A 13,537-nucleotide genomic window follows, 5' to 3' on the forward strand; every position below is an offset into this window, starting at 1 on the left:
AGAAAAATTTTCTTCTAATTGAAAAATCTTATTTCTAAAATTTTGATGTTGCTTTGCCCGTGGTTTGAACCCAGGGCATACGGTGTGGTAGGCGGAGCACGCTACTATCACACCACGGTGGTCGCCAAGTATCACTTAGTGTCACTAATATTCGTCACACTGGAAAGTCTGGCGGCGTTTTGATAGGGAAATTTGTCTGATCGGGACGATCAGACTTAGGTAGAACTAAGACAAATTCCCCGATCAAAACGCCGCCAGACTTTCCAGATGAACCACTTTCATTTTGGTTCGTGGTTTACCAATGGTATGTATGCGGTAAACTACATCGTTGATCTGTTTTACAACTTTGTACGTTGCCTTATCAGATCGTGTATTTCTCTCAGCTCTTCTTCCAAAACACCAGTGGATTTCTTGACATTTCTCTCCGCATAGGCATCTATCCCAAACTTCAAATCAGCTGGCAGTCGAAGATGATCGGTAAGCCAACAAGAATAATGGTATGCGGGTATCCCACTCTTTATAGAACTTGTCCACTACTTTCCTTAAGTGCTCCTCCCATGTTCTATTGAATCGTTCCACCATACCTCCGGACTGAGGATGCAATGCAGTTGTCCGTGTTTTCCGAATGCCCAATGATTTACACATTTCCTGGAACACAGCTGATTCGAAATTCCTGCCTTGGTCAGAATGTAACTAAAGTGGTACACCCAAAACTTGCAACCCAATTGTTTATACACACTTCTGCTACTGTTTCCGCTTCTTGATCTGGGATTGGGTATATCTCTGGCCATTTGCTGAAATAATCCATAACCATTAGTACATATTTTTTTTCGCAGTTGCTAGTAGGAAATGGACCTGCGACATCCATAGCGATCCTTTCAAATGGCGCACCTGAGTTATATTGCTTCATCTGGCCATGACTTTGGGTTTTGGGCCCTTTCGCTCTGCTGCAAACCTCGCAGTTCGCAATCCACTCAGTGACCGACTGACGGCAACCAACCCAATAGAATCTCTCTTTAATCTTCTCGAGCGTCTTCGTGATTCCAAGATGACCTCCGCTTGGACCATTATGCAGCTCACAGAGCACGTCAGGAATCCTCTCTCTGGGAACAACTATCAGTTTCTTCTTGCATTGACCATCCTAACTCTCCCATACTCGATGCAAGCAACCGGATATCAATTCTAAACTGTTCCACTGTGTCCAATATGACTTTCCCAATATGATTTCCTTTCGTTCGAGCCCTTGCATAACATGTGACAGATCAGTATCTTCTAGCTGACCCTTCCTTAGCTGTTTCTTGTCCCATTCATCCGTACATGTTATAGTCATTATTCGGACATCTATAATGTCTTCTTTAGCCTCAGCCTTTGAACAGTGCTTGCATTCCAAACTATATGAACTTCGTGACATTGCATCAGCATTTCCATGGGTACTACCTTTTCGATGTTCAATGGAAAATTCATAGCTTTGTAGTCGCTCGATCCAGAATGCCATTTGTCCTTCCGGATTACGGAACTGCAGAAGCCATTTGAATGCTGCGTGATCTGTCCTGACACGGAATCGCTAGCCGGAGAGGTATTTGTGAAAATGTTTAATGCACTCTACCAATGCCAAAAGCTCTCTGCGTGTAACGCAGTAGTTTCTCTCTGGTTTTCCAACTGAACGGCTGTAATATGCAACTACCTTCTCCTGTCCATCAACCAGTTGTGATAAAACGCCCCCTATAGTATATCGACTCGCATCTGTATCTAGAATAAATGTTGCTCCTGGAATCGGATATTCCAACATTGGGGCAGTGCACAAACGCTCCGTTAATGTTTGGAAAGCCACTTCTTGCTCCTTCTTCCATTCAAAAGCTTTATTTTTTCTTGTAAGCTCACGGAGGCTATGGACTACACTGGAAAAGTTTGGTACAAATCGGCGGTAATATGTGCACAGTGCAAGGAAACTTCTCAATTCATGTAGATTCTGTGGTCTTGGCCAATCCTTTACAGCTTCTATCTTTTCGTTTGCAGTGCAGATGCCCTCTGTCGTTACCTTGTGACCCAAATAATTTACTTCCTTTTTAAACAGCGCACACCAGCTATTCTCTGGAAAACTTCCTCCAAGTTTTTAAGATGTTCATGAAAGTTCTTGCCCAATACGATGATGTCGTCCAGGTACACCAAGTATGTTTTCCAATGTAGTCCTTTCAATACCTGATCCACGAGTCTCTCAAAAGTAGGTGGTGCTTTACAAAGTCCAAAAGGCAAATTGCCAAAGACCATCTCCGACGCTGAAGGCTGTTTTCTCTTTGTCTTCCTCCTTCACCTCCACTTGCCAGTAGCCACTTTTCAAGTCCAGTATGGAAAGCCATTTCGAACCATAGAGCGAATCCAGAGTGTCGTCAATTCTCGGCAATGGGTAGCTATCTTTTTCATAACGTCGTTCAACTTGCGGTAGTCCACGCAAAACCTCATTTTCCCCTCCTTCTTCTTCACAAGCACCACCGGTGAGCTCCATGGACTACCTGATGGTTCGATTACGCCGCTATCGCTCATTTCTTGTACGATTTGACTCACAACTTCCTGCTTCGCCAGTGGAACACTACGAGGAGCTTGACGTATCGGCCGTGCGTCTCCAGTGTTTATTTGATGTTTCACAACATTGGTGCGGCCTGGTTTGGAACCATCCTGGTCAAATATGTTTGCGTACTTTAGGAGCAGTTGCTTTGCCTTACTCTGATAATCTTATCCTAGCCCCTCCGTCCATGCCGTGATGTTATTTGAAAGATCAGCCTTGCTAGTTGAAACGTGTTCCTGGAGCTGTTCACAGTTAATAACTACTTCAGTCTCTTGGCATCTTCCCAATATAGCTCCGTTTGTTTGTTTGAGTGGTGACTTGAACTCATTAAGTACTCCTACCGGAATACGTCCATCTTGTTTTGTCATAGCCAGGGTTTTTCCTACAAGTGCGTTCGGTGTTGATCTATTTTCTGCTTCGAGAACCCACAATTTGTTTGTCCCAAAATCTCCGTCAACCTTTGCCCAGATGACTGCTTCTGATTTTGCTGGTATTTGCTGACTTTCTTCCACCAGCACTCGTTTACTGCTGTAGCCTTTCTCGTAGCCGAAATTAAGTGGCACATCCATGTTCCTATATCGCATCGTCTTGCTGTGCATATCGATCTTGATGCCTTGGTCGATTAAGAAGTCCACTCTAATTATGATTTCATCAACAATCTCTGCCACTATAAAATTGTGTAGTACCGTGACGTTCCCAAATTGCTACCTCACATGCTACTTCTCCAATTACCTGGGTGTCCTCTCCCGTGGCTGTATGTAATCTTGCTCCAAGCAATGGTCTTATCTTCTTCTTGACTAAAGCTGATCTAATGATGGAATGAGACGCACACGTATCTACAGTCAGTAGACGTTCCTTTCCATCCACATGTCCTCCGACAGTAAGATTGCTTGACCGTCTTCCAATTTGCGAGATAGAGATTATGGGGCATTCAATTGCGGGACCAGCTGTCGCCCCTTGCGGCTGACTCGCTTTAGTTTACCGATTGAGGCTCTGGATTTTTACCCCCTCAGTGTATTCCACGGGTGTGTCCGCATTTGCTAGATGGGCCAGCCTTTCGACATCCGACGCAAACTCCTGCAAAGTCTAATTCACTTATTGGTAGCGATTTTGCAACTCAATTTGATACATCTGTTTCCTATGCTCGCTTCCGTAACGTCTCTCGACAGCGGCCATCAATGCTTCATAACTGTTCCGTTCGTACTCTGCAATAGTCTGTAAGATTTCGGCAGCTGGTCCGTTCAATGCTACGAAAAGCGCAGCAACTTTATCTTCCGCATTTCTATTGTTCACTGCTGACGTCTTCTCAAATTGAAGTTTAAAGACCTGGAAAGGAACAGAACCGTCAAAGGATGGTATTTTTACCTTTGGATTACTCGCTGAAACTGCTGGGCGATTTAGTTGCAACTGCTCCATACGACCTTTTAAATCGTCGAATTCTGCCTGAAATTGGGCGACTTTTGCATCCTGCGCTTCCAGTTTGGGATGACATTTGTCTTTCCTGGGCTTTAATCTTGGATGTTATACGGTTCTCCTGGGATTCCAATTGTGATGACATTTGTGACGACATTTTTTTGAACACTACTAGTATCGCGTTAGTGTCAACATTTGCCAATGTATTCGGAGTCTCTATTTCTCCTCCATTTTACTCGCTGGCTCTTCGACAGTAGGATAAAAGACATATTCGTCCACATTAATTCCTTCCAACTCCAATACCTCTCGTAGCCGTGCATGAAGTTCGATCTTATTTATTCAATCCACGGTTCTCTAACTCCTTTCTCAATTGCTGGATTCTTAATTCACTTAACTTCGCTATGTCCTTGTTGTGCTCTGCAACTCTGGAATTTATACAACAATTCCTCTTCTGACACCAATTGTAACGAACTTAGGGAAATTCCGCTTATTCCAAATCCTCTACTAACGTCGAATCACTAAACTGTTGAATAAATAACTCCACTATTCGATAATGCAAAATGGCGTTATTAAAGTACTTCACAATAACACTTCGACAGATAGAGTGACATATTTCTAGGCGTTCATATTTCTAGAATTTACTACCAGCTTTAAATTTCGCAGCTATAACTACAGATGCACGATGATTATAGCTTCTCGCATAGCCCATGCGAGTGATACTTCCACAGATGATTACCTACTTTTGGGAGTATCTCAGATATAGATATATGCACGTGTTTGTGCGTTTCTCCCTGCTGCGTGTACGTACATAAGTGTAGACATAATGATTGATTCGTTTATGTAGATACAAGTGACTGCTTGTTTTATTGTTTTTCTGGCTCTATTTACTTAGTATCAGATTAGTGATGTGAGTATCACTTAATGTCACTAATATTCGTCACAATATATATGATGATTGTCTATCGAAGAATTTTATTCAGTCAGTTAGCTAGCAAGGCAGCAACTGGAGCGATTTGTAAGATTGTGATTTTGAAATTTTAAATTCACCCTTTTTCAATAATCTATTACAATCAAATACTGTGATTGGAATCGCAGAAATCGTTTAGCCGAAACGTGAAGCCTCGTTGATACCGCTATTTTTGCAACTCAAATCAATGATTTTTATATAGATTGCAATCAAAACAGTTTTCAACGATTGTAACCGAAATTTGATTGAAATCAGATAGTTGCAAATGATTGTAGAGAGTGTGCAATCAATGATTGTAGGAAAAAAGTGATAGGAATCAAACACCCTTACTTGATTCTTACTCGATGCATCAAATCACCTTTCCAAACAAATTTTTTAGTTATTTATATTAGAGAAAAATTACAAACTTTGCACACGGGTATGATGATTCGGATAGGTTTTTTGATTTCCAATTCTTGATCAGCTTGTCTTTGGGGAGCTGAGTTTTGAACTCGATGTCTCTAACATTCATACTTCATACTGGTGCAAAAGCCATCTACTCAGCCATATTTGTAAATGCACCCCTGCACACTTTTAAATTTGTGTCTAAGTATTGCCTTTTTGTTGCTAATCCTTTTATAATAACTCTTGACGCGTTGGTCCTCATATAAAAAAAGAGATTGTGAAAGTCCGCCCCTAAAGTTAAGCTTATGTTGAGATGGTTTCGGACGCTATGGTGTGATGGTAGCGTGCTCCGCCATACACACCGAAGATTCTGGGTTCACGCCCCGGGAAAAGCAAAATTTTAGAAACAAGTTTTTTCAATTAGAAGAAAATTTTTTTAAGTGGGGTCGCCCCTCGGCAGTGTTTGGTAAGCACTCCGAGTGTATTTCTGCCATGGAAAGCTCTCAGTGAAAGCTCATCTGCCTTGAAGATACCGTTCGGAGTCGCCATAAAAAAATTAAGTCCTTTCCCCCCAATTTGTAGGAAAAATTAAAAAGGAGCACGACGCAAATTGGAACAGAAGCTCGGCCTAAAATGTCCTCGGGGTTATAGCGCCTTACATTTTTTTATGTCATTAAAATAAAACGCTAGATAGATAAGCGAATTGCATAGAAAGCAACAACTTAAAGTAAGCAATATACAATGCATTAGGGGTTGATATGCGCAATATTTATAAAGCTTCAAAGCTTTTGTCCAACCAATTGTCAACCTGACCTACTTGAGGGGAATTCTGTAACAAATATGAGTGTATCATACACATACCCAGCAGGGGAGGCTCTGGAGACCACAAGTTCCTCATGGAACTAAGGGGTGTGGAGGGCGGTATGACGTAGAAGGTTTAATGTGGTCATATTAATCGTTCCCGAGATGGTCTGGCTGGTACCTTAATGGTGCTCTGTTACCGGAACATATCGGATCTATATCCGCAAAGGACCATCAACATCGATAACACTCCCCAAAGCATTCGGGGAGTATCTTTATCGTCCATACAACAACAAAAACTCAAAGTAAGCTAGTTAATTGACTAAGCGGTTCGAAATGAAATCACTTAAGCAAAAATCGACCAAAAAATGGTAGATACTGTTGTGAACGAGCGAATGAAATGTACATACGAATGAGCATATAAACGAAAATAACAAAATAACGGCGTGGGCAGGTTGACATACATACAAACAAATACACGCAGTGCATGTATTTTGTTTTTGTAATTCTCTGGTTGAATTTCAAAAATGTACTCCGCCAGAAGTAGAAATGTCAAAGCAGCTAAAAAAATTACCACCCTGAAAGAAATGGTGCTAGTAAAATCAACAAATCGGTTCTGTTGTTCTTGACTTAACGGAGATTCGGTAAAATTGATATAATTATGGTTAATTCGACCGAGTTCTTTGTCAAGTGAACAAATTAGTTTAGTCATTTCAACAGAAGAGAAATTGTCGCTCTTAAGTTAACAAAATTTTGTAAAATTGACAGATCTTAATCAACCGAACTGATTTTTCTGTTAACACAACTGATCTCAATGGTCATTTCAACGGCGATCAACTGTCAATACATGAGCAAATTTCAAAGAGAATTTTACGCTCAATGCGCTCTCTACTTTGTACTTATGACGATGGTGCCACTTGTTAAAAAAAAATAATAATAATAAGAAAACCATCAAATCGAAAAAACACACAAAATGGGAAAACAACAAAAAACTAGTTTTTCAGTTATCAATACAAAAAGAAAAAATTTTTTTTTGAATTTACTGTGCAAAAAATTATGAGATACCGGGACACCTATTTATCGGGTACAATTTTGCAACTTCTCGTCCAAGCGAATGCAACGAACAGGATTTTTCCAAAGTTAGTAACATTTTGTTCAAGTTTTTATGAATTTTCACTCACGCGAACGAATCTTATAAGATAATAAAAAAACATCCTTTTTTAATGTTGATGTTTCCGACAAAATAAAAGTTTGAGTTGTTTTGGAATCGTTTCAACTTAAAGTGTTACGAAAACTAAACTTGCCGAATTACATGTAAAGTTACTCCAGTGGTGAATTACCTTCCTGTGATTTGATTCTTTACTTTTCTATAACTTACAAGTTACCTTTTTAAAATGTTACGTCAAACATTTATACTACAAGTTTTGTTCGAAACAATCAAGTGTGGCAACTACATGCGAGAGAAGAAATTGAGAATGAGCTGAGCTGCAGCTGAAAGAATTGAGAATCAGTTTTGTTACTATTATTTTCATTTCTATATTCATATGTATGTATGTGTAGCAAGCATGCGTAATTATGTATTCACATATTTACGTATTTATATGGCGGCCGCCGTGGTGTGATGGTAGCGTGCTCCGCCTACCACACCGAAGAACCTGGGTTCACACCCCGGGCAAAGCAACATCAAAATTTTAGAAACAAGCTCTTTCAATTAGAAGAAAAATAGGGGGACTCATGTAACCGTATAAATACCTTATAAAGTGTGTAAACGTATAAATTTATCTAGTTTACACAGGAGCTGTCAAATTTTGTATGAAAAATCATTTACACAATTTGTATAAATTTACGCGCACATTTCATTGTGTAAACGCGGTAAACTCAAAGGAATGCAACCTTGCAGACATTACAGACGGCATTTTCATCAAAAATCTCCAACATCAGCAAGTAAAGGCGTTTTAGTTTTGATTTTTCACTTAATCTTGGTATTTTTTAATTTGTATAACAATCAAAAAAATTTTTTTGGAAATAATACAGCTGAAAAACAATCAAGTTTATCAAGAGTATTACCAGGTGCGTTCATATAACCGCTTGTGTAAATGGATATAATTTTACACCTTATAAGTTTATATGCTATCATGAGTCCCCCTAATGTTCTGTTCGGCAAACACTCCGAGTGTATTTCTGCCATGAAATGCTCTCAGTGAAAACTCATATGCATTGCAGATGCCGTTCGGAGTCGGCATAAAACACATAGGTGCCGTCCCGCCAATTTGTAAGAAAAATTAAAAAGGAGCACCACGCAAATTCAAAGAGAAGTTCGGCTTAAAATCTCTTCGGAGGTTATCACGCCTTACATTTATTTATTTATATGGCAACATAAGTACTTTCATAAAAAGCTGTCGCAACAACTTTTTTTGTTCATTTGACCACTAAAACGGTCAACTACGGATCAACGATTTGTGCGCAGTTGATTCAACATCTTGTTGCGATGGATACAAATTGACAGAAATTTCGGTTGAATTGACCCGTATTTCGGTTGATTTTAGCAGTCTTTTTCTTTCAGTGCAATTAGCTGATAAACTTCTACCAACTGTATGGTTCCGACATGATGAAACTAGTTAGCTAATTTGAATTGTTTTTTTTAAGCCCGCTTGCAAAAAAAAGCAACTAATGTTATTTATAGCTACCAAACAGCCTGCTTCTTGATGAAACTAATTTCGTCTTAGTCAATTTTCTCCCAACATACATATAATTATATATAATTTTAATTCATATAAAGTTACTATTCTGGCGTACGTAATTAATTTCTTAATAATCCAACTTAAAAGTTCAGTATATTTTTCTTTACCGCCATGCAAAGTGAATACTCAACTGAATATTGTTCGAAAGAACGCATCGCAAAAGAACTTCATTTAATAATGAGCCTTAATAAGGAAAAGTCAATATACATACCTATATATGTGTGTATGTATGTGTATGTATTTTTGGCTTTATTAACTTACGGCAAATATTAAAGTTATAGTTGTACCACACTGCACATGATGGCGTTTCTATTTTGAACGAATTCATCTCACTTTCCTTTGCTGCATTGTTTGTGTTTTTAGCGCGTATCCAAATTTTATACACGGCCGAAAAAGTTAAATTTTCCAAGGTAAATGTATATAACTGTCGCGGCTGTTTTCATGAAATTGAAAAAAAGAGAATGATTAAAAGTTTGAGGAAAGTACGTACATACAAAAGTTTTAAAGACACTATTTAACACATACTAAGTGCTCAGTTTACAAAAACGAGGATACTGCAAATTGCGCCAGCTAGCAGCCTTTAGAAATCAGCCTTCAACATATCGCATATAAGGTCCTGTCAAGTGTATTCTGCGAAAGATTGAAGGCGACCGTGAATCGGCTGATTGGACCGTATCAGTGCGGGTTCAGAGCTATAAATCCACCATCGACCAGATTTTCCCAATGCGCTGAATCTTGGAAAAAAATCCGCGAAAAAATAATTGACACAAATTACCTTTTCGTCGATTTTAAAGCCGTCTTCGACAGTATGAAAAAAAGTTGCCTATGTGTCTGTATTTGTTTTGCTCGCAAAATCTGTACGGCCGCGAAAAATGACATTGAGCAACAATATCAGCTCAGCCAGAATTAGGGAGTAATAATATTAATAGTGATTAAGGACAAAACAAAGTAACTGCTGTCATCGAGCAAAGAGTCAGCGCATTTGCGCTTTGGCAACCACGCCACTGTTGGGTGCCATAATCTCGAAATAGTAAAAGACTTCGTTTACTTGGAAACCAACAATATCACAAACAACAACTGAAATTCAGCGAGGAATCACTCTTGCCAATAAATGCTAATTTGGACTAGGTAGGTAATTGAAAAGTAAAGTCCACTCTCAGCAAACGAAATTTATGCTATACAAGTCACTTATCGTGGGAAGAGGAAGAGAGCGGTTACCACTCCACCACTGAAAAGTCCAAGTTGAAAACATTTCAAATTCCTTTGGTGTGACCAATTGGCGCTAGTTTAATCAGCGAAGAAGCGACTGGATGGCCTTTTTGTACGGCCATAAACATATAAAGGGTTAGGCGCCAATTAAGCACGTTAGTAAGTGCGTATCATATTTAAACAAGGCTTGCTGGTATACATATATACATACATATATGCTTGTTTGCATTTTTGAATTAGTGTTGCTACAAAGGCTGTTGAAACTTTGTGTAAAAGTAATACTGTACTTTTTAAGCCCTATAAGTTAGAAGTTGCTCATGAGGATGCTTTTTAAATGGATTTATTTAGCTTGACTCTGTGTAGAAACCGGCCGGCCTTTGTTTACGAATTTTGTAATTAAAATTTAAGTAACTTTCCGATAAGCTACAAGTTTGTAACTTGGAATACAGTTCAGAACTCGATGACAATGCAATAATAAGAAAAAAACAGCGATAGGTGCCGCATGGATCGAAATATTTCAAAAAATCGTATTTGTGGTGCGATTTGGCTCATATTTGGAACACATAATACATACAGTCCGGTAGAAGTAACATCAAAATACTTTGTAGTTCGAGGAGGGACAAGCATACGTGGCGCTGAGTCGAGTAAAGTCTTTGGACGGATTATGTATTGAGGACTTAAATTGTAACAAATTGTCCGGAAAGAGTCCTTGTAATAATGAGTCACTAAATGAACTTAATAGAATGAAAAATAATAGGCAATTAAATAAAGACTAAAAACTTGAAAATAAAATAATTAAAAAAAAAATTTTAAGGTAAACGGTTTTATTGAAAACAGCACTTACATTAAGTAATGGTAACACTAAAAGCTAGAAAATAATTAGGTAGGTCCAAATAGAAGCATTGCATGTCGTATCTTAACAGAAAATAATTTTGATTGGTTAGCTGCCTAGGACTAATATACGACCTTAATATCTTTGTTAGTTTTAGCATGCGATATTATATCGAAAATGATTTACCAGGGATCACAACAGTTCATTTGTGTGGTTGTGTATATGCTATAAAAAGTTCCACTACGCATACCCAAAAAAATAATTTTCGAGCCTGCGAAAAAAAAATTACGAAAGGGTCAATTTTTAGACCAAAACACTCCCTAAAACCCAAAAAATATTTTTATTATTTCAAAAAACTGTTGTAAAAACATTGGAAATACCAGTTTTTTGAAAAAAAGATATATTTTTTTGGGTTTTGGAGAGTGTTTTGGTCGAAAATTATTTTCGCAGGCTCGAAAGTTATTTTTTTGAGTATGCGTAGTGGAATTTTTTTCCTGAGCCCAAATCCTATCGAAAAATCGATGGCGCGATATCGGTTGATAAATCGACCCAGTCTAATATGCAACTCTTATAGCAAATAATAAAAAAAAAATGTCACGTATACGCACTGGCAGCCATCTTTTCATGAGGTGTGAATACGTTTGTGGCAATTGGCTGGTTTTTAATAGAGCTTTCTTCGCCTGCACTCGAATCTATGGCAAAACATGAGGCTATCTCCCAAAATTGTATGCTAGACATTTAATTCTATTGTGATGCCGAAAGTCATGGATATGGAGCATAGGTACGCTTTCTTAGTTGGGTTGCCGAAGACCATGCAAAGAAAGCAATAATAAATTAAGCAAACTGCAGTGGCGTATGGTGCAGAAGCATGGACCATGACAACATTAGATGAAGCGGCTCTGAGAGTGTTCACGAGAAAAGTTCTTCGAAAGATTTATGGACCTTTACGCGTTGGCGATGGCGAGTACCGAAGAAGATTTAATGATGAACCGTATGAGCAGACATCAACGTAGTCCAGCGAATTAGAACGCAACGGCTACGCTGGCTAGGTCATGTTATGCGAATGAAAGACGACGCTCCGGCTAAGAAAGTGTTTCTATCGGAACCCGCCTATGGAAGCAGAGGAAGAGGGCGGCCCCACTCCGCTGGAACGACCAGGTGGAAAACTATTTAAACTCCCTTGGTGTAACCAATTGGCGCCAATTGGCAGAGAGAAGAAGCGACAGGCGCGCCTTGTTGTTAAACTCCAATTAAGTAGTAAGTAAATCGATATGTTAATATATACTTATTATACTCAGTTGAGCAGATCTCACAGAGTATATTAAGTTTGATTGGATAACGGTTGGTTGTACATATATAAAGGAATCGAGATAGATATAGACTTCCATATATCAAAATAATCAGGATCGAAAAAAAATTTGATTGAGCCATGTCCGTCCGTCCGTCCGTTAACACGATAACTTGAGTAAATTTTGAGGTATCTTGATGAAATTTGGTATGTAGGTTCCTGAGCACACATCTCAGATCGATATTTAAAATGACCGATATCGGACTATAACCACGCCCACTTTTTCGATATCGAAAATTTCGAAAAACCGAAAAAGTGCGATAATTCATTACAAAAGACCGATAAAGCGACGAAACTTGGTAGATGAGTTGAACTTATGACGAGAAATAGAAAATTAGTAAAATTTTGGACAATGGGCGTGGCACCGCCCACTTTTAAAAGAAGGTAATTTAAAAGTTTTGCAAGCTGTAATTTGGCAGTCGTTGAAGAAATCATGATGAAATTTGGCAGAACGTTACTCTTATTACTATATGTACGCTTAATAAAAATTAGCAAAATCGGAGAAGGACCACGCCCACTTTTAAAAAAAAAATTTTTTTAAAGTAAAATTTTAACAAAAAATTTAATATATTTACAGTATATAAGTAAATTATGTCAAGATTCAACTCCAGTAATGATATGGTGCAACAAAATACAAAAATAAAAGAAAATTTAAAAATGGGCGTGGCTCCGCCCTTTTTCATTTAATTTGTCTAGGATACTTTTAACGCCATAAGTCGAACAAAAATTAACCAATCCTTTTGAAATTTGGTAGGGGCATAGATTTTATGGCGTTAACTGTTTTCTGTGAAAATGGGCGAAATCGGTTGATGTCACGCCCAGTTTTTAAACACAGTGGTCCGTCTGTCCTTCCGCATGGCCGTTAACACGATAACCTGAGCAAAAATCGATATATCTTTACTAAACTCAGTTCTCGTACTTATCTGAACTCACTTTATCTTGGTATGAAAAATGAACGAAATCCGACTATGACCACGCCCACTTTTTCGATATCGAAAATTACGAAAAATGAAAAAAATGCCATAATTCTATACCAAATACGAAAAAAGGGATGAAATATGGTAAGGTAATTGGATTGTTTTATTGACGCGAAATTTAACTTTAGAAAAAATTTATAAGATGGTTGTGACACCTACCATATTAAGTAGAAGAAAATGAAAATGTTCTGCAGTGCGAAATAAAAAACCCTTAAAATCTTGGCAGGTATTACATATATAAATAAATTAGCGGTATCCAACAGATGATGTTCTGGGTCACCCTGGTCCACATTTTGGTCGAT

At 38.4% G+C, this 13,537-nt stretch overlaps 1 protein-coding gene across 16 annotated transcripts in view; it reads right to left on the reverse strand.

Moving 5' to 3' along the window:
• Positions 1-13,537, reverse strand: part of tor (tyrosine protein kinase receptor torso) — a 435,792-nt gene that overhangs the window by 109,245 nt on the left and 313,010 nt on the right. For all 16 annotated transcript variants that reach the window (XM_067775615.1, XM_067775614.1, XM_067775610.1 and 13 more), the window contains one exon: positions 9,131-9,302. In XM_067775615.1, coding sequence (XP_067631716.1) covers positions 9,131-9,302 — 172 coding nt within the window. The remainder of the gene's footprint in view (positions 1-9,130; positions 9,303-13,537) is intronic.

Source organism: Eurosta solidaginis, chromosome 3, assembly GCF_040869045.1.
Source record: "Eurosta solidaginis isolate ZX-2024a chromosome 3, ASM4086904v1, whole genome shotgun sequence".
NCBI classification, from domain to species: domain Eukaryota; kingdom Metazoa; phylum Arthropoda; class Insecta; order Diptera; family Tephritidae; genus Eurosta; species Eurosta solidaginis.